General features: G+C 38.8%; 1 protein-coding gene across 10 annotated transcripts in view; it reads left to right on the top strand.

The window, feature by feature from the left end:
• The first annotated feature begins 464 nt into the window (after nucleotides 1-464).
• The window catches only part of GRAMD1B (GRAM domain containing 1B), a 222,529-nt gene continuing 195,969 nt past the window's right edge, over nucleotides 465-27,024 (top strand). For 5 of the 10 annotated variants that reach the window (XM_031960190.1, XM_031960187.1, XM_031960186.1 and 2 more), the window contains exon 1: nucleotides 479-945. In XM_031960190.1, the coding sequence (XP_031816050.1) occupies nucleotides 569-945 (377 nt within the window). In that variant the 5' untranslated portion in view covers nucleotides 479-568. Of the gene's footprint in view, nucleotides 946-27,024 lie in introns of all 10 variants that reach the window. The other 5 variants (XM_031960191.1, XM_031960193.1, XM_031960194.1 and 2 more) reach the window with 3 other exon arrangements.

Consider the following 27,024-nt stretch of genomic DNA (forward strand, 5'->3'; position numbering starts at 1 on the left):
AGTGTGTCACCGAGTCCCAGCTAAGGCGAAGACGCAAGCAGGCGAGGGAGAACCAGCGGAAGAAAAACAAGCGAGCCAAACGCGCCAGAGGGGGGCCCCAAGAGGGAAGCCCGGGGGGGGGGCTGCCTGGCCTTCCGCCCCGGGTCACGGACTTCTCTCCGGCGGAGGGCAGCAAGCTTCGGGGGATTCCCGGCTTGGAGACGGAGTTGTAGACACCCCCCGGACAGCTCCCCGTCTCCTGCACTGTCCCGCACCAGCATAGAGAACTTGCCTAACTCTTTGCAGAATGCGGACGTGTTTTGTAACTTGGGGGGAAGTGTGTTAGTGCAGACGAGGAAGAGAGTGAGGGCAAGGAAAGAGAGACGGGCAGACAGACAGAGATTAGAGATAGAAATTAGAGACCTTTAAAGGCAGAGATTAGAGAGACAGAAATTAGAGACATTTACAGAGAGAGAGAGAGAGAGAGAGAAAGAGAGAGAGAGAGAGAGAGAGAGAGAGAGAGAGAGAGAGAGAGAGAGAGAAAGAGAGAGAGGTTTTGAGAGCGTAGCGAGTGGAGAACGGGAACCCAATGCCAGCTGCCAACATTATGGAGAACCTCCAGCTACCCGCCCTGCAGGTGCCGGGGGAGTCCCAGGGAGCCCCCGAGGTCAGTCCAGTCTGGTCCAGCTCATCCACTCCAACGCTTCGTCGGCGGAGATTCAAGATGCGCCGGATGAAGAACGTGCAGGAACAGAGTTTGGAGGGGGGCCTGGCTCCGGACCTCTCTAGCTCTTTATCCCCTGGCAAGGAGTTCTTACAGTTGCCGTCCATCGAGATAACTCCATCCAGCGATGAGGACACTCCCTGGTCCAACTGCTCCACACCTAGCGCCTCACCCCGCCGCAAACGCTTCCTCCTCCGAAAGTGGCTTCGGGTGAGGGAGCGCAAACAGTGCAGTGAGAGCAGGTATGTCCCTCCAGTCACCAGATCTTTCTCCTTCCTGCCCCTACCCCTTTGGGAGGAGCTCACCGGGGTCCTGGAGCATCATAACGGGAACATTCTGCTCACCATTCGCTTCATGCTTTCCCAAGTTAATGGACAGTCTGAGTTTAGGGGCCCACTTTCTCCTACCCTTCCACCCCACTCTGCACAAGTTTCCCATTTCCTCCTCGAAGGGCAAGGGAAGACCTCCCCCCCCCCCCCCATTCAGCTGATTATTTATACAAGATGGCCTGTTGCCCCCCCCCATTAATATATATGATATAATACAATGTCAGTCACCAAATATTTACTAAGCACCTAGCATGTGCCCTGGGCACTGGGGAGGCAAATACAAAAATGAAAACAGCCCCTGCCTTCAAAGAGAATCTTCTATCTGTTAGAGACACATCATGTTTGTAGATAAGTAGCACAAGATATCTATATGTAAATATAGATATATTTTATACATCATGTACACATACACACATATATGTAAATATAATAAATTCACATTGTTTCAGGAGCATCTTGGGGGGGGGCATCAGAAAAGGCTTTTTTGGAGGAAGTAGCACTTTATCTGAGTCCTGAAAGGAGGCCCAGGTTTTTATAAGAGGAGATAGGCGAGAAAACATTCAACACATGGATGACACAGACGGTCATAGGATTTAGGATTGAAGAGACTCTGGAAACCACCTATTCCAGTACCCTCAGTTATAGAGGAGGAAGTGGAGGCCTCCTGCCATGCTGAAGTGATTTATCCAAAGGCTCACAGGGAGCAGAAGGCAGAGTGGATCTCTTGATTCTGGATCTGTTGCTCATCCTAGGAGTCTGTCCATTTCCCTTTGCAATATATCACTGTAGTGTAGCTGAGGGCCTCCAGACTGAGTCCCATTAACTAACGCAGCATGTGAGCCTTTAGTCCTTGACATTGCCTGAGTTCTGCTGCAGAGATGAGGATCATTTGGACCCTAGCCTCTTTGTTGTTGTTTAATCATTCCTGTGAGGTGTAGATGATGCTTCTGTCTCTTGGGAAAGATTTTCTGTTTTTTTGTTTTTTATCCCAGTCTAAAACTCGAGATGAAAGGAGTATGGGAGGTAGTGATGTTGCTGCAAAACTAAGGCTGGGGCTGGGGATTCAGGGAGTGCTACTTAAGGCTACGTTCTCATTGGCTGGGGAGAGGGCATGGTGCCTCATTGGGTAGTGTGGTCTGTTCTCACTGGATGCACTAAGGTACTTCTTTTTTCTGGGCTTGGGACTCTGGCTGTACACCTGTATATGAGGTAATTGAACCTGCAGTGTCAGTTTACAGCCCTGCCTCCACCCTCCTGTCCCTCTTTTAATTCAGTTCCCTTCCATTCAACAGGTATTTATTTGGCACCTCCTATGTTCCCAGCACTCTGTGGGAGACCCTAGAAAAGCAGGAGACCCTGATTTTGCCCTTTAGGCGAATTCAGTCTAGACGAGGAGGCAAAAAACACACATGTAAAGTGATTAATGAGTAATTAAGTGCTGAAGTGTACATGTGGTACTGACTGTAATTACCTTAGGAGTTCAATGTGGGCTACAGTAGTAGAAAAAGACTTTATAATAGGCCTAGAGTTGGTACCTGAATGAGGATCTGGATACATGGAGAATTCATGGTTCCTTAGACCTAGATAATAGTGTGGAGATAGGGTTCTCAGAAGAACAGAAGACCTGAGTTCAAATCCTGTCTCAGCCACTTCTTTCTTATATGACTTGGGAAAGCTCACTTCTCTGTGCCTCTCTTTCCTCATCTGTAAAATGAGGATATTGGATTTCATTTTCTCAAACTCTATAATCCTAATGCTCCAAAGAAGCAGAGGATGAGAATTCCAAAGTAACTCTGCAGTGGCCAACCTTGGGATGATACTAGCCCAGTAAGAGCAGCGCCTGAGACAACTGTACTTAGAATTTTCTTGTAGACCATGAAAATAGCCTTTCTTTCTTTGCTAGCCATACTTATTGCAGGATGAAAAAAAGCCAGAGAAGAACCATATTTGGCTCTCATATTTGAAGCTTACCTTGAACTGAAGTAATTCTTCAAGGTTTGTCCACTTTGTTCTTTTTAAGAGAAAAAAAAATGATTTTTACATTTCTTTACATTTTAAGGTTTGCAAATCATTTTACATGTATTATTCCATTTATGCCTACAAAAACGAACCCCTTGCATTACAGGTGTTATTGTTCTCATTTTACAGATGAGGCATCTAGAGGTTATATGAATTGCCAGTAGTTACTTAGCTAGTTCTGGAAGAGTGATTTAAACATGGGTGTTGTTTATTGAAATACCTATCTGTTGCATCTGCATCATGCTTCCTCTCTCAAATAAAATGATCAGATGAGATATGTTCCTGATACACAGAGGCTTAATAAATGCTTGTTCTGTCTCTTCCTTCCTTTTCCCTTCATAGAAGGGAAAATCCATGAGAGAAGGCATTTCTAATGAGATTTCTCCATGTTCACCAGGTAGGGAATAATGGAAAAAGACTTGTCAAGTAATATTTTTCTAAAGACTTAAGTATAAATTTCTTGTAGAATTAAACCTCTGGGGATACAGAGACAAATTTGAGATATTCTTTGCCCTTGAGGAGTCTGGGTTTTATAAGGGGTACATATACATAAAGACTAAGCACTCATCTCATTTATCCTCTAGCCAGATCATTTATCCCATATACATTATCCCTAGAGGATAGTTATCTGGTCTCTGCTTGAAGACCACCAGAAAGAGCAATTCATTAGACCCCACTCATCTACCTTGACTTAGCCCACTCCACTTTAGACAGTTCTAATTTTTAGAAAATTCCTCTTCATGTTGAACCAAAATCTATGCCTCTGTGACATTTTCTTAATTCTGACCTCCAGGGCTGAATAGAACAAATTTAATCTTTAAACATGAAAGCCCTTCATGAATTTGAAGTATAACGATATATCCTTGTGTGCTTTGTCTTCTCCAAGCTAATTTTTTCTAGTTTAACAGATTCTCATATGGCCTATTTTAAAGTATTCATTCATTTCTGTGGTTACGGCAGTTTGTTAATGGCCCGCAATCCTAAAATGTAACTCCCACAACTGAATTATAATTTTTAGAATAATGACTAGGGCAGAGTATAAGATTATCATTCTTCTTGCTCTGAACACTTTACTTTTGTTAGTATGTCCTAAGTGGATTGTCCTAATGAGAGGAGTATGTGTGTGTGTATGTGTGTGTGCATGTGAGAGAGACAGAGACAGACAGACAGAAAGACAGGGACAAAGAGAGAGGGAGGGAGAGGACAGAGAGAGAGAGAGACAGACAGACAGAGATCTGCAGAGAGAAAGAGACAGAGAGAGAAGAGATAAAGAGAGACACAAAGGCAGAGAGACAGAGAAAGACAGAGAGAAAGAGAGATAGAGGGGGGAGGTAGGGAGAGAGACAGAGAGATAGAGAGACAGGCAGAAAAAGTGAGAGACAGAGACACAGAGAGACAGCAGAGATAGAGAGACAAAGGGGGAGAGACAGAGACAGCGACAGGCAGAGAGAGACAGAGAGGGAAGAAAAGAGGAGAGAGAGAGAGACAGAGATAGATAGATTGGCTTGTACCACTGGACTGGATCGGGCACAGAACTAGGTCCCTAGAGTGCACTGGATGTACCATTGTTTATTAACGGTGAGGAAATGGGACCTTACCATGCTGAGGAGGGAAGCGTGTCCTGAGTGGATTGTACCAAGTCTCTTTGGAAGGAGAGAATGTCGGGAGCAGGCTGCTGATAGTCCCTAAACTTCCGTGGGATTGGTGAGGAAGGTTTCCCGGGATGTCCTGATTCTAAGGGGCAGATCTTGAGTCGGGGCACTCAAATGCCAGGATCCCTCCAGACCTTAGGCTGATCCCAGAATGGGTGAAAGAGAAAGGAACTACAAAATGTGAAGGTTTTCTGGAGGCAACCTTAGTCTCAGTTACAATAAATAATTACTCCAAAATGCAGCCAGCTGATAAAAATGTAGACGTTTATTTCTCCTTCCAAAGTAGCCTGGTTAGTTGAGGCCTAACTCTCTGCTTGGTTCCAAGAGATCTTGCAGTTTTGTCCTTGGCTTCTGCTTCTGCTTTCTTCAGCCTCCAGCCAGCACCAAGTTGGAAGATGCAATGAATCTCTTGCCTCGAAGAGAGGGCTTGTAGGCTTTCTTCCAGAGTGCTCTGTCTCCGACCCCAGTCGATGTTGAGAGAGAGAGAGAGAGAGAGAGAGAGAGAGAGAGAGAGAGAGAAGAAGGACAGAGACAGAGAAAGACAGAGAGATGCAAAGAGGAAGAGACACAGCGAGAGGGCAGATAAAGAGAGAGACAAAGGCAGAGAGATAGAGAGAGAGAGAGAGAGAGAGAGAGAGAGAGAGAAGAGAAGGGAGAGAGAGAGAGAGAGGGATGCAGAGAGGAAGAGATAGAAAGGACAGATAAAGAGAAAAAACAAAGGCAGAGAGACAGAGAGATGGAGGGACAAAGAGAAAAAGACCCAGAGAAAAAGGAAAGAAAGAAATAGAGGGGCACAGAGAGAGAAAGAAAGAAAGAGAGAGAGATGAGAGAGAGAATCAGAGAAAAAAGAAAGAGAGAGAGAGACAAAGACAGAAAAACAGAGAGCGAGAGACAGAGACGAGAGAGAGAGATGGAGAAAGGAAGAGAGGGAGGGAGGGAGGGAAAGAGGAGAGAGAGAGAGATTGAGAAAGAGAGAGAGAGAGAGAGAGAGAGAGAGAGAGAGAGAGAGAGAGAGAGAGAGAAAGGATGTCTTTAAAATTTGGAAGGATTCTTATCTTGCTAAAATGTTTTGGGTCAGTCTTGTTTAGATATACTGAATCATTTTTAGCACATTCTGACTTCAGATTATGGGTAATTGAAAGGCAGCTAATATTTCCCCTTTGACACCTGGGTTCAAAGTTAAAACTCAATATCCCATTTTTCTTAAACCTTGGGCAAAGAATATACAAGTGCTAAGCAAACAACTGAGTGGGTTGAACAGATAGCACAGTGGATAGGTTATGAGGTCTACCATCAAAAAGACCTGAGTTAAAATTTGACATCAGATACATGACTGTGGGCAAGTCGCTTATCCTCTGTCTATCTCAGTTTCCCCCTCTATAAAATGGGGATAATTATTGCATATACTTATAAAATATGACCTATACATATACAAATATACAAAATCTACATATATCAAATACAAAGGCATTTTGAGGGAAGAGCATTGGTAGCTAGAAAGATCAGGAAAAGCTTCATGTAGAAGTTGACATTTGAGCTGAGTTTTAAAGGAAATAAGATACACTCAGGGGGTTGCAGTGAGGAGGAAAGGCATTCCAATGGAAAGGCCTAGAGATGGGAGATTGAATACCATGGGTGAGGGGAACAGCAAAAAGACAGTTTCTCTGTACTATAGGAGGCAGGATGGAGAGTAATGTGTAACAAGACTGAAAAGGTAGCTTGGAGCCAGGTGTGAAGGGCTTTGAATGTCAAATAGATTTTCTACTTAGGGGTATTAGTGCTCACTGGCTTCTCATGACCCATTGTGTATTTCCATGCATGAAGTTACATGCTCACGTGCCCTTCATTTGTACCTAGAGTTCTTTGCTGCGCATTAGCCTGCTTGGATTTCACTACCCTCTCTGAATTCTGATCAGAACATAGCTTGGATTAGGTTGGATTAACATACCAGGCCCAGCATGCCATCTTCCTTTTTTCCCATGCCCTCTGTGTCAAATCTGCCTCTCTAAAGTAGAGAAAAATGCCATTCAGGGTTTGCACTAGCACTCCACCAGGTGTGATTGGAAAAGGAGGGACCAAGGATAGCCTCAACTCTGCACACTGATTTTACTGTATTGGGTTGAAAAGTAGGAAAATTAACAGGCTCCTTTTACTTAGCCCAAGATGGCAGAGAAGTGGCAGTCAGCTGGGTGAAGGGATCAGGATCTAGGAATTAGGACTTAGACACCAGTTTTTGAATGAATTTTTTATAAGATTCTTTCCCCCCTTATTTCCTTAGAGATGAATCTCTAGGACAAAGAGAATAATAAAGCTATCATGCTATGTTTCCTGGCTCCCCTTATAACAGCTTAAATAGGATAGATGGGGTGAATGATAACAGATGGTAGAATAAAGGCAAAAGTACTTCCCTTCTTTTTTGCTTCTGTTTTTTTTTTTTTTGCCCACTAAAAAGAGTAATATTTGAAATAGGAAATATAGAACCAAAAAATGGCTGAGAATTGCCATCCAAAGTAAGTGAGGAGATGGAGATCATCTACCTGCTACCCTCAATAACTTCAAATCACTAAGTTTTGTTGAGCTTCATTCTAGAAGACTGAACAAATTTGTAAGGGGTGATTGCTGAGGCACTACTGGTGATCTTACAAATACAGCAAATAAAAGTACTGCAGAATTGGGACAAATGTCATATTGATTTTCAAATATGAGAATTTTGATTTTATTTATTTTATTTCATTTATTTATTTATTTGCTGAGGTAGTTGGGGTTAAATGACTAGCCCAAGGTCACACAGCTAGAAAGTGTTAAATGTCTGAGGTCAGATTTGAACTCGGGTCCTCCTGACTTCAGGACTCACGCTCTATCCATTGCACCAACTAGCTGCCCTTTGATTTTAAATTCTTTCAAAATTCTAACCACATTATTAAAAGGGACTTTGTGAGCATTTTATAAAGGAATCAATGATCAGTATTTGTTAGCATGAGTTTGTCTACATTACACCATGCTAAACTAACTTAATTTACATTTATGATAGGATTACTACACTGGTATAGCAAGGCAATTCCTTGAAAGTATTTGACAAAATTTCTCATGATATCTTTTTGGACAAGGTGATAGTACAATTAGAGGGATCTGAAGCTGTTTGAATGTGTAGAACCCTAAAATTGATTAACAGAATATTGTGAACTTGGAAGCAGGTCTTCAGTGAAGTGCCTCCAATATGTTATGCCTACGTATAAATGAAGTAATTTACCCTTTTTCCATTTTTATGGTATATGTTATACTTATCATATCTGACATGTTAATCAAATTTTCAGGTGCCGTTACAGATAGCAGGGTTAATTAGCAAACTATATGACAAAATCACTACCCTAAAATATTTTCAAACCCTAAAGTAATGGACCAAATGAAAGAATGTGAAACTTAGTAGGAAAAAATACAAAGTACTATATATAATACTTGGGTTGAAAAAATTAATTTTATAAGTACAGATGTGGGAGTTACAGAACAACTATATGGAAAAGATCTGTGCATTTTAGTGACCTATAAGCAGAACATTAATAAACAGTGTGACTAACAGCAAAAAAGCCTCACAAAACCTATTAATGGGATCCTAGATGACATGATTAGAAGCATAGAATGCTATGGATGATTTGCTCATCTTTCCCATGCTCCAGGAGCTCTTTGAAGAATGTAAATTGCATACCGGTCCTGATATATGTTAAATTTCTTATACCAGTGAAATCAGAGGCCTGATTTTGTATTCAAAATGATAAGTTCCTCTGTATGTACTTTGCCCTGATCATGGTAGCACAGTTGCTAGGGAATCCCAGCTGAGCTGGGCAGGGGAAGGAAAGAAGGTTAAGAAGCTCCTTTATGAAAAATTGCATGACCATTTTCAGCATTTAGTGGAAATATTTAAGGAGCAGGAGGAAAGAAGGTATTCACTGTTGCCTTTGGGTGTTATTGGATCAACAGTGAGAGAGAAACTGAGCCATTCCAAAAGGGCAGAGCTGTCAGTTCCTTCTTGTGATGCTGTGTATGCTCATGTGTCCCAAGATGAAATGGGAAGGAAGAAAAAGTAATTGTGATATGTTTGTATTTCTGCTCTCTCTCTAGGAGACAACCTTGCAGAAGATTCAACCTGGACTACTGATTATTTGACAAAGTTAGTTGAGATTGAGTCCTTTTTTCCGTGAATTTGAGAACACTGCAGATGTTAGAACACTGTAAATGTTATAGTTTGTCATGCATCTAGAGCCTGAGAATGATATTTTAAGAAGGATATCATTAATAAGCTGCAAGTCAGTCAACTAGTATTTATTAAGCACCTATTATGTGCCCTGCACTGTACTAATAAGTGTTGGGTCTATAAAGACAAAAGGTCCCTGTTTTCTAGGAGTTCACAGTTTTGTACAAGATATATATATATATACAGGATAAATTTGGGGGTATTCTCAGTGGTAAGGCACTAGGATTAAGGAGGAATGAGAAAAGAAGTTGGGACTGTGGCTGAGCTTGAAGGAAGCCAGAGGGGAGATGGAGAGGGAGAAAATTTTAGGTGTGGAGGACAGTCTATGAAAATAGCTGGAGTAGAGAAATGGAACTGAGGCTAAGGTCACTAGATCACAGAGTTTGTAGAAGGGGGTAAGGGATAAGAAGGCTGGAAACGTAGAAAGGGTCTGCATTATTACAGCTTCAAAAGCCAAGTGGGATTTTATATTTGATCCACAAAGCAATAGGGACCCATGGTCAGACCTAGGTTTAAGATCACTTTGACAGTTGAATAGGGAATGGATTGGAGTGTAGAAAGTGAGACAGGCAGACCAGCCAGCAGACTCGAGTGATGGTCTAGGCATGAGGTAATAAAGGAGTAGTAAAGAGATGTATAAAAGACAGAAAGGTAGAAAAGGCAGGACTTGATATCTGATTATATATTAGGGGTAAAGTAGAGTGAAGAGTCAAGGGATATATTTAGATTGGAAATTTAGGTGAAACCAGCTGTAATTCCAAAAGTTTGCAAGGGGAGAAAGTTTGGGGGGAAGGATGATGGGTTTTGGACATGTTGAGTTTAATTGGGTTATCCAGTTTGAGATGTCTAGATGTGAGGTTGGAGCTTGAGAGAGTCAGATAAATAGATACCAGAGTCATCTCTACAGAATAATAATCGAAACAATTACAAATTACAACCAGAAGAAGAAGATGATAGGATTTTTGGAGATTTTCATTCAATGATCTTTTTTAACGTATCATTATATTATTAAATAATGCAATAATTCCTGCTCGCAAGGAATTAGCATTCTACAATAGGAAATAAAATGTGCCAATATAACTATATAACAAAAAAATACAAACTCAGAATAATGAGGTAGGATTAGCAGTTGTCAGGAGGAGATCTGCCTTATGTCAGAAGTGTTGGATCTGAATGTGGAAGAAAATTAAGGGTTCTAAATAGTAGTAATAAGGAAGGAGTGTATTTCTGGCATGATATACATTAATGCAAGGACTTAGAGATGGGAAACTGATGTATGGGGAGGAAGGCCAATTTAGTTGTCCTGCAAAGTGCACATAAACAGAAACTGCATGACCTCTTGTCAAGCATATCTTAGAGTGATTTCCCACTCCAGAAAGGATTGGACTGTTGATCTCTGAAAAGCTGAGAGTCTGTGATGAGGAGTTCTCAAAAATAGTCCATTAAAGGATCAATGGAAGGACTACTGAAGTTTAATCCAGATGAAGAAGTGATTAAGGGAGGATATAATATCTGTCCTTTTCAGTGTTTGAATTATATGCAGGATATCCTGGGGAAAGAAAAAAATATACATACATATATATATATATACTTTCCCAAATGTCTCAGTGCAGTTTTAAGCTTTAATAAGCTTAAAGCTTCCTTAAAATTTGTTTTTAGTGGACTGTCATTTGAAAGGGGAATTGGATGTCTTCTGCTTGGGCCCTGAGAGCAGATTTTGAGAAAAGGGTAGAAGATTTAGGCTCTGTGCCACAAAGAACTCCCCCATAGAGTTGCCTAAGACAGCCCTGGCATAATGGACCCAGAGTCTAGGAGGCCTGGATTCGAATTCCACCGCAGACATTTATTTTTTGTGTGTTCCCTGAGCATGTTATTTAACCTCTTTGTGCCTCGTCTATCAAATGAGGTGGTTATACCCCGTAGCCTCCAGCTCTAATAGTAATAATGTGTAGCATTTATTTGTAATATCTACTATGTGCCAGGCACTATGATAAATGCTTTATTTGTCTCATTTGGTCCTCAAAATAACCTTGAGAAGTAGGTATTATTGTTACTAAATAATAATATTGAATTATTATAATTATTATTTTAATTAATAATAATATTATTGTTATATTAGATTATTATAATTTAACAGATGAAGAAACTGAGGCAAACTGTGGTTCAGTGACTTTGCTCAAGGTTATACAGTTGGTTAAAAATGTCTGAGGCTAGATTTTGACCTAAGACTCCCTGACTCCAGGACTAGTGCTCTATCTGCTACCTACCTCTAAATATGTGATCTAAATTGTGGAAATATGTATAATTCTTCTATACATGTTTAACATATATTGGTTTACTTGCTGTCTAGGGGAGGAGGTAGGGGAAGGGGAGGGAGGAGAAAGAACTTGCAACACAAGATTTTGCAAGGGTGAATGTTGAAAACTATCTTTGCATATATTTTGAAAATAAAAAGCTATTATTTTAAAAAATAAATATATGATCTAGATATATGCTTCTGAATGGAATGGCTACCTTGGGAAGTAAGGGTCCCTATCACTAGAAGTCTATGAGCATAGCTTAAACTTTTTCTACTTGTAACCTCTTTTTGCCTGAGAAATTTTTATGTGATCCTGGGTATATAGTTATAAAATAGGTATACAAATCAAATAGTTATTGATAATAAAATCATAATTTTGCGATTCCCACATTCAATTATGCATATGGGGTCACGAGCCACATTTTAAGAAATTAGGAGCTATTATTTAAGATGACTGTTTTTCAGGCCCATTCTTGGAGAAAATTCTTGTCCTAACCTGGGATAGTTGGGCCAGTGGACATATATTTCACTTGTGACTCTCTGAGTATTTAAGTTAATGCCAGAAAACTTGAAAACTTCCAATTCTTCTTAGTAATATGTTTTAGATGTAGTGACAACTCAAAGCAAAACCAATGGCCTGCATTAGGTTTGTTTGTTTGTTTGTTTTGTTTGTTTTGAGAGATCTCAAAGGCCAGATTTGGGTATACTCAAAAAATATTCTTTTAGAAGAATAGTCCAATTTATCTCCAAAAGATAAAAATGGAAGGTTACTGAATCCTAAGCAGGAGTAGGTGGAGTTTGCCTGTTGCTCTCTACCCCAGGGTGACTTCCCTATCATATTTTTTTTGTTCACAATAGCATTTTAATTATTTTCTGTCCCTTTATTATATCTATTTCTCCCTTCCAACTTCCAGGGGTCCTCAAACTTTTTAAATAGGGGGCCAGTTCACTGTTCCTCAGACTGTTGGAGGGCCGGACTATAGTAAAAACAAACACTTTGTTTTGTGGGCCTTTAAATAAAGAAACTTCATAGCCCTGGGTGAGGGGGATAAACGTCCTCAGCTGCCGCATCTGGCCCGCAAGCTGTAGTTTGAGGACCCCTGTGACTAGGCTGTGGCCAAGAGAAGACATTTAACATCAAGCCCCTGAGGGTTCCACTTGGTTCCACAGGAAATCTATAAGAGCTTTTTTCCCATGAATTACTGCTGGATTTATGAATGGGATCCTTCTGGTGCCAGCCTGGTATAATTGGCATGTTGGAATTTTGATTTACATACAATGATGTAGTCTATTCTACAGGTGAACTGATCCATATTTATTTTTATGATTTTTCAGTCTCCTATCAGTAGACCAAAGGAGAAAAGAATGCTTTTTTATTCACTAAGATAGAGAAACCATCTTTTTCCATGGTGATTTCCTAGTCTAATGAGAAAAGTATGTTAGTTACATACCCATTGGTATATAATAGATACAAAATAATAATAAAATAGGTACCTTAAATAATAATAATGAGTACTTAAAGTGCTTTGATATTTGCAAAGAACTTTAAAAACATCTCATTTGATTCTCATATCAAGTTGGAGAGGTAGGTGTTATTACCATCCCCATTTTATAAATGAACAAATTGAGGCAGGCTAAATGACTAGCCCACCTAGTAAATATCAGAGGCTAAATTTGAACTCAGATCCAGCTCTCTATTCACTGAACCACCTAACTGTTTCAGATACTAAAGACTAACATAATATTAGAATTGAAAGGGACCTAGAAGACCATCTGATTCAGATTCCTAATTTTTACAGATAACAGAGCTGATACCAGTTCATGGGAAATAACCTGCCCAACGTCACACAGCAAATCATTGGCAGAATGACAACCAGAACCCTAGAAAAATGGATTCCTAGGCTAGTGTTCTTTCCAGTATCCTATTAAATCTAAAATAGATGCCCTATATTTCTACCATGTTTAAAATATATTGGACTACTTAACATCTAGGGGAGGAGGTGAGGGAAGGGGAAGAAAAATTGGAACACAAGGTTTTGCAAAGGTTAATATTGAAAAATTATCCATGCATATGTTTTGAAAATAAAGCTTTAATTAAAAAAAATAAAATAGATGTCCAGCATCACACAGCAAGAAATTGGCAGAATGACATCCAGAACCCTAGAAAAATGGATTCCTAGGCTAGTGTTCTTTCCATTATATCCTATTAAATCTAAAATAGATATTTTTGTTTGTTTTTTGAGAGGCAGTGGGAATTAGGTGACTTGCCCAGAGTTTCACAACTAGTAAATATCTAGTGTGTAGGGCTGTATTTGAACTCAGATTCTCCTGACTACAGGGTGGTACTCTATTGTACCACTTAAGCTGCTTCCAGGATAAATGTTAAAAGGTAAGAATAACAAATGATTGTTGAACAAGACAATGCCTAAGTAATATAAATGAAGTGTATCTTTATAGAATATTACCAAAGGAAGAACAAAGTCAAATAAAAATGTAAATACCTTTCATTTTAATAATTTAAAATGCTTTTATTCATATGATAAAAATAGATGTATTGAGGCAGTCATAGCTTAAAGAAATAATTGATAATGGGGGGTTAACTAGAAAAATATTCCTGGAAGAAATGGTTTTGGAAGTTTAGAATATGAAAAAGGAAAATGGGGATGGCCCTGAATGAAGACATGGGGAATGCCTTATCTTTGGAAAACACTTGCTGTGACTGTAAGGCATATAAAAGGAGAGCAGTAATGATAGATCCAAGTGGACTGCCCAATGAGAAAGAACCAATCTTGTGTGGCTTTCAGAAGAAGAATGCCTTATCTTTGTACAACATTTGCTGTGACTTTAAGGCATATAAAAGGAGAGCAGTAATGATAGATCCAAGGTGACTGCCCAATGAGAAAGAACCAATCTTGTGTGGCTTTCAGAAGAAGAAGCTGCAGAAAGAGACAAGCTTAAACTGAGCTCTCTGTAACCCTGGGGGGATTCATATAGATCAGGCTAGTTTGTGGGAATTTGACAGTTACTTTGGTTAGATTTCCTGATTATGTCAAGCAAGGCATAAGAGACCAAGATATACAAATGGTAGCTGTGGTATTGATGATGTGATCCCCATTCTCCCTCACGAAGCTAGTTTTCCCAAGAACCACCTACAAATTGCCATGCCATCCCTGTCCAGGAAAGCCCCAAGTTTTCTTCGAAGTCCCTGGAGTGGCCAGTTGGTGAGGCATTTCCTCTGCACAAGCTGTACTGAGCCCAGAGCACAGACTCACATATCTGCATTTGTGCTGACAGGGCCATGTCCTGTAGCCCAGGTAAATGGGGGGGCTTGCTTCCAAGGAAGATAGGTTAGAAAGTGCAGAAGGAACAGAAATTGGTGATATAGCCACAATCAACAAGAGACCTTAGCTTAACACAGAAGGCCTGAAATTTGGTTAGGGTTTTTGTCTAAGGGTTGGGAAGCACTTTGTTATCATTTCTGGAATCTCCTGAAATCAAGTGAAGTGGATAATACAGTCCCTGGTGTTGGTTAGCGAAGTCTGTCGACTAAAGGTCACCTGGCAGTTTAGCAGAAAATTGCAGACTAGAATTCAGGTCTGCTAGTACAGATCTGATAAGGTTCTCCTGTTCTCAACTCTGACTTCCCATATTTTTGAATGCCAGGTGAGGGTACTTGTCAGATTCAGCTTTTTTCTCTCTCTTGTTTCCTGATCTTTTCCTCACAATGACTACTCGTAGTTTTTCAATCTGGGTTTTTTTGGGTTATGGTTTAGGGACAGGAAGTGAGTGGGCAGAGGTGAGGGGACCAGAGCAGCAGTGAACAGCCCACATATTTCATTTTTTTTTTTTGCAACCACGGAAAAACACTTTTCTTGGAGGCCCAGGCCTGGGGGCTGAGGTATGTGACTGCCCTTAATAATGACAGAAAAGAAAGAAAAAATAGAAATAGATTGATGACTTTGACCCTCTGGAAATTCCTGAAGTTGACAATTTCCCAGGGCAGCAGAACATTGCCTACAGATTTTGGTTTTGTAGAATGTTTGTGCTAAGAAGGCTTGATTGTAGAGACTGTTCCAATCCCTTTAGAAAGCTCAAGGTCAGAGGCTCCCAAGGTCAAACAGCTAGTTTATGGGAAAAGCCAGGATAATGTGTTTTCCACTACACCACTGCTGGCTGGCACTTTTTCACACCTACAGTAACTCAGAGTTGTCAGTGACCTCAAAGGTTGTCTGTTTAACCATAATCTCTTTTATGGAGCTTAGAAATTGTCATTGGTGGTGGGCCTGCCACTTTCAGGTGTAGGCCATTCTACTCTTTAATTCAGAGTTCCCTTGTGAGCTTTTCTTCTAGTCTTCCTTAAGTATTCTGCCTGTCCTTGGGGAGTCAGTGTGGTGTGGTTAAGGGTCTGGGACATGTGAGTTCAAATTGGAGTTCTGCCACTAAGTCACTGTGTAATCCTGGGCAACATCATTTTTTAAAGTGGAGACAATAGAATGATCATTCTACCTACCTCATAAGGTTGTTGTGAGAAAAATACTTTGTCATTCTTAAAATGCTATATAAATATTATGAATTGTCTTAGTCCATTAGTTGAGGTTGGGAAACAATAGAAAATTATAGAGCTAGAAGGAACTTATTTAGCCCACACCTTCATCCTTCAGATAAGGAAATTATATAACATGGGCAGATAGAATATTATGTGGTCAAGAATAATGAGCAAAGAAGAATGCATCCCCAAAGCAGTTGGGGCATATCCCAATACATGGGACAGAGGTTTCAGGGGTTTATGTTATGGCTGCTCCTACATTTCTTCTTTGTTTCTCTAAAAAAATCAGTAGAACATATTTTTTCCCCATAGGTCAGTGGCAAATTGGGGAGAAGTTGGAAGGGCTCTTGATGAGCCTCACTTTGTGCTAATTAAATGAGATCATCTATACAAAGCACTTTGTACACCTTTTAGTGCCATATTCTTTCTGGCAGAGATTCAAGCTTGTTGTCTTTCTCATGACCTCTTAGGATTGAATAATATCTTAAGAATCCTCTTGTTTCCTTATAGGACCATATCTTTCTGACATGTTAATAAAAGCTCACATTGTCACAGCATTTTATTTTTCACAAACTGCTTTCCTTATAGCAACCCCATGAGGTAGGTTATGCAAATGAATATTACTATTCCTTATTTCATGGTTCATGAAAGGAGCTCACATAGGTTTAACTCACAGAGATTTGATCCCTTGGACTTATCAAAAAGAGCTTGAACTAAAGCTCAAGTTCTTAGGACTGACTGCATCAGTGCATCCAATTAACTCTCTTTCTTTGCACCTTGTGGAGGGCTACTCTGCCTCCTTTCTTGGATTCTTTTTTTTCCTCTCAATTCCTAAATGTAGGAGCTCCCTGAGTCTTTGGTCTGCTCCTCCCCTTTGTATTCTCTCCTTTAGCCTCTTCCTATGTTTCTAAGACTTCTCCTAAGACTTACTAATATGGTCACAGCTATGAAATCTCTCACTCCTTCCTGACACCCCCAACCCACCCCTTCCCAACGACGTTCCTGTTGGCTGAGCATTTCTAATAGGTTGCTCAAATAGCATCTCATGGTTTAATATGTTGGAAGCTGAACTTTTAATGTCCTTCACCTCCAAATTACTTTATTTTTATTAAATAAACCTTTATCCCATTTCTGCATCCCTCACTACCTACATCTTATTAGTGGGTAAGTCCTACTGAGTGGACTTCTAAAATACTTCCTTGTCCATTCACTCTTTTCCATCCTCACAGGCCTTTATTACCTCATTCCTAAATTAATACCCTGGTCTTGGAACTGCCTCTTCTAGCCTCCAGTCTTTCCCTAATTCAATTCATCCTATATCCTTCTGGTAGAGTAATCTTCCTGATTCATAGTTCATGTCATTCTATGGCTCAAAACTTTTCACAGTTTCCCACGCTTATTGAGCAAAATCCAACTTCCAAACCTGTCATTCAAGATCTTCCATTATATGGCTACCACCCACTAACCTCTTTTTCAGCTTTATTCACCCTACTTTTCCTTCAGATACTAGTCACTAGCTAAAGTGGAGTACAGTCATCCCTTCTACATTGAAACTTTCTTTATCTCGGTTTTGATATTGAATTTTTTGAGAGTTTTATAGAGGCTGCAGATGATACAGAAAAAGCTTAGAAACTCAGAAATGCATAAAATATATGTATAGTATCATATAATAACAACCTATTTTGTCTTTTAATACTATAATAATTCAGACTTCTTCTCTGGTACTAAGAGAGAGCCAAAAGATTTTGCATGGATTTTGCAGATCACAGAACACCCCATGATGTGAAAGGGATAACTGTATTAACTATATTTCTACAATGGCCATGTCTATTTCTATTAACTTACATGTGCTTAGACTCCTGGGCTTAGAATTGAATCCTCCATCTGCCTGATCAATTTCTTTCTATTCTTCAAGGCTCAACTCAGGTGTGACTTTCTGCACCTGTTTTTATCTTCTTCCCCTACCCCTTCTTCCCCCTCTTCCCCAAAGGAATATCTCCCTCCTTAAGTCTTCTGTAACACTTTGTACTTCTCCTGTATGTGTATTTTCTGATTTATATTCAAGTAAAGCCCTTTTCATATTTCCCCAAATAGATTGTAATCTCTTTGAGAACAGAAACCCTCTTTTGGCATAGTATCTGGTAGTTGCAGGTGTCCAAACATCTTTACAGGATATATCTTTATAACTCTTCCAACTTAATATAATGTGCCATAGATATTTATAAAGTGCTTTTTAAAGTCATGCTACTTGTCCAAGGCTACTTCCTGGACCAGTGGCAAGGCAAAATGCCTTTTGATTCTCCATTTAGTGGCTTTTCCACGTGGATCATACATGTCCAACTCCCCCTTTTTATAGATAGGAAAATTGAAGTCCCAGATCACTCAGACACTAAGTGGCAGAGCTGCTAATTGAACCCCTAGTTCTCTGGGCTTTATCTGTGCTAATAGCCAATGTTCCCTGCTGATAGCGATAAGGTCTTCAACCAACAGCTCAGGGAGAATATGAAGCCTTGTCTCTTTTACTTTTGTTAGAAGGGAGAATGGTTTAGCTCTTTCTCAGTTAGGACTTTGATTTATTTTTCCTTATCTTTGCTTCATTAGGAGAGATCATCTAAGAGGCAAAAAACTTTTAAGCCTATTAAGTCTAATGCTCCAGATGGACTAAGGAAAAGTCATGGTTTGTTAAATCAATCAATCAATTAATCAAGTAACTAGAACTTATTAAGCACTTATTATGTGCCTGACACTGGTTAGTGCCTTAAATATTTGCATGCAATGTCTCTTCCTTCTGTGATAAGATATATTAAAAAAACAAAAAACCCTGTATGAATCAAGGTTTTTGGTTTTTTTTTTTTTTTTTTTTGTAAATTGAAGCATCTTTTAAATGCATTCTTTAAATAAAATCATTGTGAATTTTTTTGTAAAGCTCTTTTGAAAAGGGAGTAATTGCTACTTAATCTTTTGTGTACTTTGGTGCTTTTTTTCTGGGATGGATCTTTGATTTCATCTCTTTTTCATTTAATGTAATTGTTGCACATAACCCCTTAGAGAGTAATTACTCGATGTGCGAGATTTTTCCATTATTCTTTAAGGTTTTGAGGATATCTGTGAACCACTATTCCCATCCATCTCTTGTGTCTCATTGTTTCATGACTGGCCAACCCCTTTTTGTAGTTGTATTCATCCTTGAAACTGTCTTTTATACAACTTCCTTTGCACAAGGCCACAAAAGCCTTTTTTCTAATGCTCGCTTATGGACATAGTCCTGGGCTATTGAAGGCTCTTTCAATCTTTGGAATGAAATCTCTGACATCCCCTACCATGCTGGAAAGGGTTCAAGTACAGATTTAGTGACAGGCTCTGTCTGTTGTCCAAAATTCAGCCTTGTTAAATGAAGAGAGGCTTGTCAGTGTTATTTCTTGACTTTCCGGGTTAGCAGTCTAATTTGGCAGGAGCCTAGGATACATAGAGATGACGCCTAAGAGATAAGGCTTGAAAAAGATAGGCTGGGGTCATATGGTAGAGGGCCTCAGATTCTAGCTTGCCTGAGGAATTTGGACTTTATTCAGGAGGCAGAAAAGACCAGATGATTTTTTGACTAGGGGAGGAACATGATTGTGTTGTAGTAGAGAGAACGTTTACTGGATTTGTAATGAGAGCCCCTAAATTCAAGTCTTTTCTTAGCTTCTTCTGACATTAGATAAGTCACTTCATCTGTTTGCTTTCCTATAAAATGAAACAACTAGACCAGATGATTTTTAAGGGGACCTCTAACTCCATTTCCTTTGATGCTATTGTGAGAGTTATAATAATATTAATAAATAATTATTTGATTAATTTGTATTGGTAATAAATACAATAATACTAATTATAATATAATATTAATCGATGCTTTAAAATAAAATATTAAATTTAAAATAAAAATAAATAAAATAAAATTACATTATTTGAGCTTTACAATAACCCTGTGTAAAAGTCAATTTGAGAGCCTTTGTTATTCTCATTTTACAGATTTTCATCACCAGTTTATTAGAATTGCCTTGAATCACCTCATTTTTGAAATGCCAAGTCCTTCACAGTTCATCATCATATAATTCTGTAGTTATTGTGTACAATGTTCTCCTGATTCTGCTCACTTCACTCAGCATTAGTTAATGTAAATCTTTCCAAGCCTCTCTGAAATCATCCTGCTGATCATTTCTTATAAAACAATAATATTCCATTACATTTATATACCATAACTTATTCAGCCATTTTCTAACTAATGGGCATTCACTCAGTTTCCAGCTTCTTGCAACTACAAAAAGGGCTGCCACAAACATTTTTGCACATATGGGTCCCTTTCCCTCTTCTAAGATCTCTTTGAGATAGATATAGGCCCAGTAGAAGCATGGCTAGATCAAAGGGTACATACAGTTTGATAGCCCTTTGGGTGTAATTCCATATTGTTCTCCAGAATGGTTGTATTACTTCACAACTCCACCAATAATGTATTAGTGTCCCAGTTTTCCTACATCTCTTCCATCATTTATCATTATCTTTTACAGTCATCTTGCGAGGAAAGAAACCAATTATTTTGAAATGTAGTTGTCAAAATATTTTTTAAAAATAGCCCTGAGATGGTGAGCTTCAGGAAAGCAGAGACCGTGTCTTCTTCCTTATTGTTGCCTCAAAGGGACTTAGACACAGTGTGATAAGGTGGATGCTTCTCATCTTTGAGCAGATCCGATCACAATGTAAGTGATAGTGATGGGTGAACTGATGCTGGAGACACTCACCTCTTCCTGGAGGAAAAAGGTCCCCAGAGTCTGGCCAATGACTTCAACACTTGGGGAACTAAATTTGACTCTGAGTGGTTTTTCCAAGCACTGTCCCAAGGTACTTAGTACTCATCCCTTTTGTAAGTGGAAGTCATTCAATTCTTTTTCTGCAGCAGATCAGGGAGGATTTTATTTTTGGAGCCAGGTTTGCCATGGCAACATAATGCTTTATCTCCCCACATCCCCATCCCATCTTCCCAATACTGGTGCTTGGATCTCTTGCCTCCCCTTATTGCCATTCACAAACCAGGAGAATCATGATAACGATAGAAAAGGGGAATGTTTGAACTGAGTGGGAAACCTTTTGGGCCCATGGTCAAAGTCTCCTTCGTACTAGCTCCTCCTATGGTTCCTGGAACTTGATAAGATTTGCTATCTGTGCTCATTCATCTTGGACTTTGGGGAAGATGGGGAGAGAATTTAGCAGAATTAGTCAGCTGTTCTTGGGGGTGCTGCAAAATTTTATATCCCAGTAAGTACGAAGGTTAGAGGCTGTCCCCCATTCCAAAATGGCTTTTGATTATTTAAAACAGTGATAAACCAGGGAATTGTGTAGTCAGCACACTGTGCTGAGCTCCACCTGGGTGGAGCTTGAGGGTAGATTCCTTGACCTTGATTTTTTTTGAATGGGAACTTTTAACTAAAGGGGGAGATGACACAGAGGCAAAGAATCATACATATGTGAAATTTGTCCTGGAGATACAAAGAAGAAACAAAAATAAGTTGATGGAAAATAGCTAATCATTTAAAATTGTGAAGAACTTGAAGCTTTTCACAATACTATAGGCCATTGACAAGTAGGAAGAAGAAGAAAAATACAGTTGTTAGTTGAAAAAAATTAAGAAAGAACACTATGGGGTAGCTAGAATGTTGTCTGACAGATAAGAAACAGAAAGAGGCAGCCTGGTATAGTGCAAAAGGACTGCTGAATTTAAAATTTGACTCTCTCTCTCTCTCTCTCTCTCTCTCTCTCTCTCTCTGTGATCTTGCGGAAATTACCTAAGCTTTATAAACCTCAGTTTCCCTATCTGTAAAGTAGTTTGGATTCATTTGAAGGTTATTGTTGTTTTATTTTTCCCAGTTCCATTATCCTATGATCCTAAGGCCAGAAAGATTAAGTGACTTGACTGAAATTATATAACAACAGTATTTAGTGACATGACTGAGACTAAAATTAAATTCCCTTTACTCTCAAATTAGTTCTTTCCACCATACCACCCTGCATCATTCTCTATCTTTCACAACCTATTTATCATGTATCAGTTATCAATCTAGCATGTATTATCTTTCTCTCTACACACATATATACATACACACATAATTATACATCTATGAGCATACACACATATATAATATCTCCAACTAGAACCTTGCACAGTTCCTTAAACATAATTTGGTACAGAAATCTCAATCAGAGCTATTAGAAGGCTGCCTGAAAGGCTTAGTGATAGATAGCAAATCAAAAGAGGCAAGATTTGAACCCAGGTGAATTAATAATCAATTTATGAAACTTTGAAATGAGAATAAGCACCTCTGGTCCTTTGGGTTCTTAACAGGAAAGACTACAACTGGTAATAAGAAATGGAGAGGCAATTATACTTTAATAATGTACAGGGAATGTGGGGGCAAACATCACAGAAAATGCAGAGAAGATAAGTGGCAAAAGGGGTTTAGGACACATATGGTGGGAGGTTCAGGGGATGGAATGGTAAAGGAAGACAGACAATGGTAGGGAAGATGATAGCAAGAGTGAGAGGTAGAGTGTCACTTCTATAATCATGGAGCACTAGGGAAGGTAGGAGCATTAAACAGCATGGAGTTAATGGAATTGGAAGAATATTGGGGAGGAGAGGACAAGAGTTTGAGGTTTCATTTTATAGAGTTTTGAGGAAAACATTGACTGTTAGCTATGCCAACTTGGGTTAGTTTATTGACATATATAAATCATCTCAAAGTTGTTTGTAAAACTTTATAAAGTTAATGTGTCTACATCATCTAAAAATTCTGGGGATATCTAGAACTTGTCTGTAATTGTCCTATTATAGAATCAAAAACATTGATAGCAGAGTCTAGATAGTTTCCCCTGATTCTACCATATGATCAAGATATGATTTTTGGTTAATATATGATAAGTTTGGTAAATTTTTGTCCCATCGATTTCTGGAATAGTTTGACTTCTAGGTTCCCCATCACAATCTTACTTCCTGCTATTGTTCCATTATACTGACTACTTATAAATTTACTTATTATACTGAACAAGATATGATTTTAACACTCCAGGTTTTTGTGTTCATCTTTAAACATTATCATCCTTACCACATCTCCTCTCATTCTTACAAGTCATAGATACTACATAAAAATTTGTTGAATGGGATTAAAAGATATCTAGAACAAGGGAATTTAGAGTCTTAGTGCCTTTTGCCACATCTAGTGTGTTATTTATGATTCTGTTTGTCACATTTTAGGAAGGCTGCTGATAGTGCAGCTAGAGGGATGATCAGGATGGTTAGGCAAGTCAAAACTTTTATTGTACATGAATGAGTTGAAGAAATTGAAGATTTCTAGATTTAGGAGAAGATGTATTTGAAGGACTGTTAAATAGAAGAGATATTAGACTTGTGATGATTGTTTTTAAGAGACAGAACTAGAAAAAGTGGGAAGTAATCACATAATGGCAGATGTTGGCTTGACATAAAAAAAAAACAATTAACTGTAAAATTAACTGTTGGAGATGTTCAGAAGTGGGATGGACTACTTTGGGATTTTCTTTCCTTGAAAATGCAGAGGACCACTGGACCACTTATCAAGAATTGTGTAGAAGAGATTTACACTGAAGTGTAAATTGGACCACAGCCTAGGTTAGTCCATCTAATCCAGGAGTTCTTGTGTCATGGACCCCTTGGGCAATCTGATAAATAATGCTATAAATATATAAAATTAATTACATAGGATCACAAAGAAAGCCAAAAGTTATTTAAGATGAAGATGTAATTTTTTCCCCTACCTAGGTTCACAGATCCCCTAAAAACTATCCACAGATATCACGGGGGTGCATGGTCCTTGGTTAAGAATCCCTGTTTTAGATGAACTATGAATTCTTTCCAGCTCTAAGGCCCCATGATTCATCTTCTCTTCTAATAGTTTACAGTCTGTTAAGGAGATGTACAAATAAGCATAATACAAGAAAGAAAGGGATTAAGTGCCTAGATAAGCATTATTAAGTGCTGTGGCAGTACAGAGATGAGCAAAAATCCTCACTGGCAAGATTGCAAAAGGTTCCATAGGGTCATTCAGTCAGCAATCATTTATTAAGTATTAACTATGTGTCAGGCACTAAGATACAAAGAAACCAAAAACATAGTCCTTGCTCTCAAGGAGCCACAGAGGAGAGAGACAGACAGAGGGACAGAGAGAAAAAGAAAGAGGAGACAGAGACAGAGAGAGGGAGAGACAGAAACAAGAGACAGATACAGACAGACAGAGACAGAAATTGGAGATAATCTCAGAGGGAAAGCACTGGGAGAAGGGAATAAACATTTATATTGTATTTACTGTATGTCAAGTGCTTTTACAAATATGGTTTCTTTTGATCCTCACAACCTTTGAAGCAGGTGCTATTATTATCATCTCCATTTAATATTTGTAGAAACTGGGGCAAATAGAAGTTAAGTGACTAGTCCAGGGTCACACAGCGAATCAGTGTCCAAGGTTGGATTTTAACTCAGGATTTCGAGGAGCAGAACACTATCCATTGCACAACCAGCTATCTGATGCAATAGCATTAAGGAGTACTTTATGCAGATGAGATTTTGGCTAGGATTCAAAGGAAGTCTGGGAAGCCACTTGATGCCTTCAGCAAGTGAAGATGCTTGGGCTTAAGAATGGAAATGGAAGCAATGTAAAGAGCAGCAAGGAAGGTCTTCCATGTGCCAGGCATTTTGCTAAGCACTATTTACAAATATTATCTCATCTGCATTTTACACTTGAAGAAACTGAGGAAAACAGATTAAATGATTAGCCCTGAATTAATAAGTATCTAAGGATGGATTTGAACTGGGGTCTTTCTGATTTTATCCACTGTTTATCATGAAAGTAATAGATAGCCATTGGGAGTAGAAAGGTAGAAATTAGAAGGTAGGGAGACTAAATGGAAAGCTAACATGATAGATTGGGCAAAGGACTGGTGGTGCATTGCATCAAGAATTGGGCCTTGAATCAGGAGGCCCTGAGTTCAAATCCAGACTCAAGTCATCTACTAGCTGTATATTCTTGGGTAAGTCATTTGACCTCAGTTTCCTCAACTGATAAATAGGAATAATAGTAGCACCTATCTCCCTGATCTGTTGAAAGAATCAAAAGGACAATTATTTATAAAAATGCTTAATCCAATGCTTGTTATATAGGAAGACATTTTCAAGATGGAATTAATCAAACTTGCTGACTTATTAGAATGGCATTGTGTTGGTCATTGACAGTTATACAAGAGAAAATTATTGAATTATTATTAAATATTATTGTTTTATTTTATTATTAAATTAAATTATTAAATTATTATTTCTTGACCTTTCACTTTATGACACCCAGCCAAAAATCAAACAATTCCTTCTCTTAGAATCTTAAAATAGGGAGGCAGTGTGGAGTGCTAGCAAAGACTAGGGCTCAGTCACATTGTTATAATTAAGAATTTACCATAAATGAGATTTCCAATTTATTTATCCTAAGTTTTTTTTTTTTTTTAATCTTTAAAAAGGGAATGGGTGGTTGAATTATGTTATCTCTAGATTTTTTCCATTTCTAATACTCAATGTTAGTCTGTTTGGAGATTTCAAAACTAATGCAGAGGGCAATACATGGCTGGTTAAGACGTGTTTAAGTGTCAATCAGATGGGACTTTACTCCTGCCTCCTGCCCCTCTGATTCATGGAACTAACAGATATCCTATGTCCTTAACTTCTTACTGACCCATGTTCATTTAAAATAGGAGTGGCGATGGCCTAAGAAGCATATCTTGTTGTAATAGACTTTTTTACATCTCCATGTCCATCTGTGGCTCTTTGCATCTTACTTCCAGTCATCTAAAAGCATTTTCAAGATCCCATCCCTAGTGAACCTGGATCATGCTCTGATTTTATCTTGATTTCATAGGTGCATAGTACTAAGGCTAAGATTTTATTACATAATTTGCATTCATTTGTATGTTTTTCTATACAGTGATGTGTTTGTGGGGGAGAGATATGTATGTGTGTGTGTTGGAGGTAGTGGTGAGAGGGGTGCATCTCTAGCTAGATAGCTGATTCCTAGAGAATAAAGACACAAATTTTGATTTCTTTTATAACCAAATTAATCTCATGCTCTTTCAAATTCTAGTCCCACAGAAAAGGGAGCTCAACATGGAATGAATAACTGACTTGCTATTAGTTCATATAAGTCAATATTAATCAGACAAGAAGCATTTACTGAACAGACCTAATATACTCCCATATCCAGTGACTACACTCTAGTTCCAAGATTCCTGGCTACATAATCCTTATCTGGTCTCTTCCCGAATATTTGTAGAGAACTCACTATCTTAGTCCTCATTTTTTATTCCCCACTAATTGATTTAGTAGGAGCAGTTAGTTGGTTCAGGAAATAGAGCATCCCATCTGGAATCAGAAAGATTCATGTAGTAATTCTGGATTGAGGTGATGAATGACTGGTCTGAGGTACAGTGGCTATGGGAATGGAGAGAAAAGGAGAAATTACAGATACAAGAGATGTTACAGAGATCAGGACTTGGTGACTGGAGATTGTGAATAGACATGAGAGAGATCCACCAAGAATGATTCTAGGATTTCGAGTTTGATTCTGGGACATTTCCAGGGAGAGCTGATATAATGACAGAATATAATGAATTGAATTTCAGGCTGCTGGTGAAGGATAGGAACAATTGTTTTTGTTTTGCCTTTGTGTCTCTGCTACTTAACATTGTGCTTGGTACACAAAAACTCTTAATAGATACTTGCTGAATTAAATATCACATTTGAATTGAATGCTGCTGCAGACCTTCATTTACACACATAAATGGAGATGTACATTAGCCAAATAGATGCAGACTGTAAATGTAGAAGTATAACTTGGGTGATAGGATAAGACTGAAGAGGTAGATTTGGAAGTTATCAGAGTGGGGGCAATCTCTGAAGCCATGAGAATATCTAGAGTTTATATAAGAAAGTAAAAAAAAAGCAAAGGGCCAAGAAGTAAGCCTTGGGGAACAATTGAAGTTGGTGGACAGGAGGAAAGAAGCCAGGGAATTCAATAAAAAGGGATTTTTAGAGATTGAGTAAGATTATGGAAAATGTAGTTCTTTAGAATTGTAGAAATATTTTTGAGGGGTTCCAGATATGGCAGAAAGATTAAAGTTGATG

This window comes from Sarcophilus harrisii, chromosome 3 (genome assembly GCF_902635505.1).
Source record: "Sarcophilus harrisii chromosome 3, mSarHar1.11, whole genome shotgun sequence".
Lineage (NCBI taxonomy): Eukaryota > Metazoa > Chordata > Mammalia > Dasyuromorphia > Dasyuridae > Sarcophilus > Sarcophilus harrisii.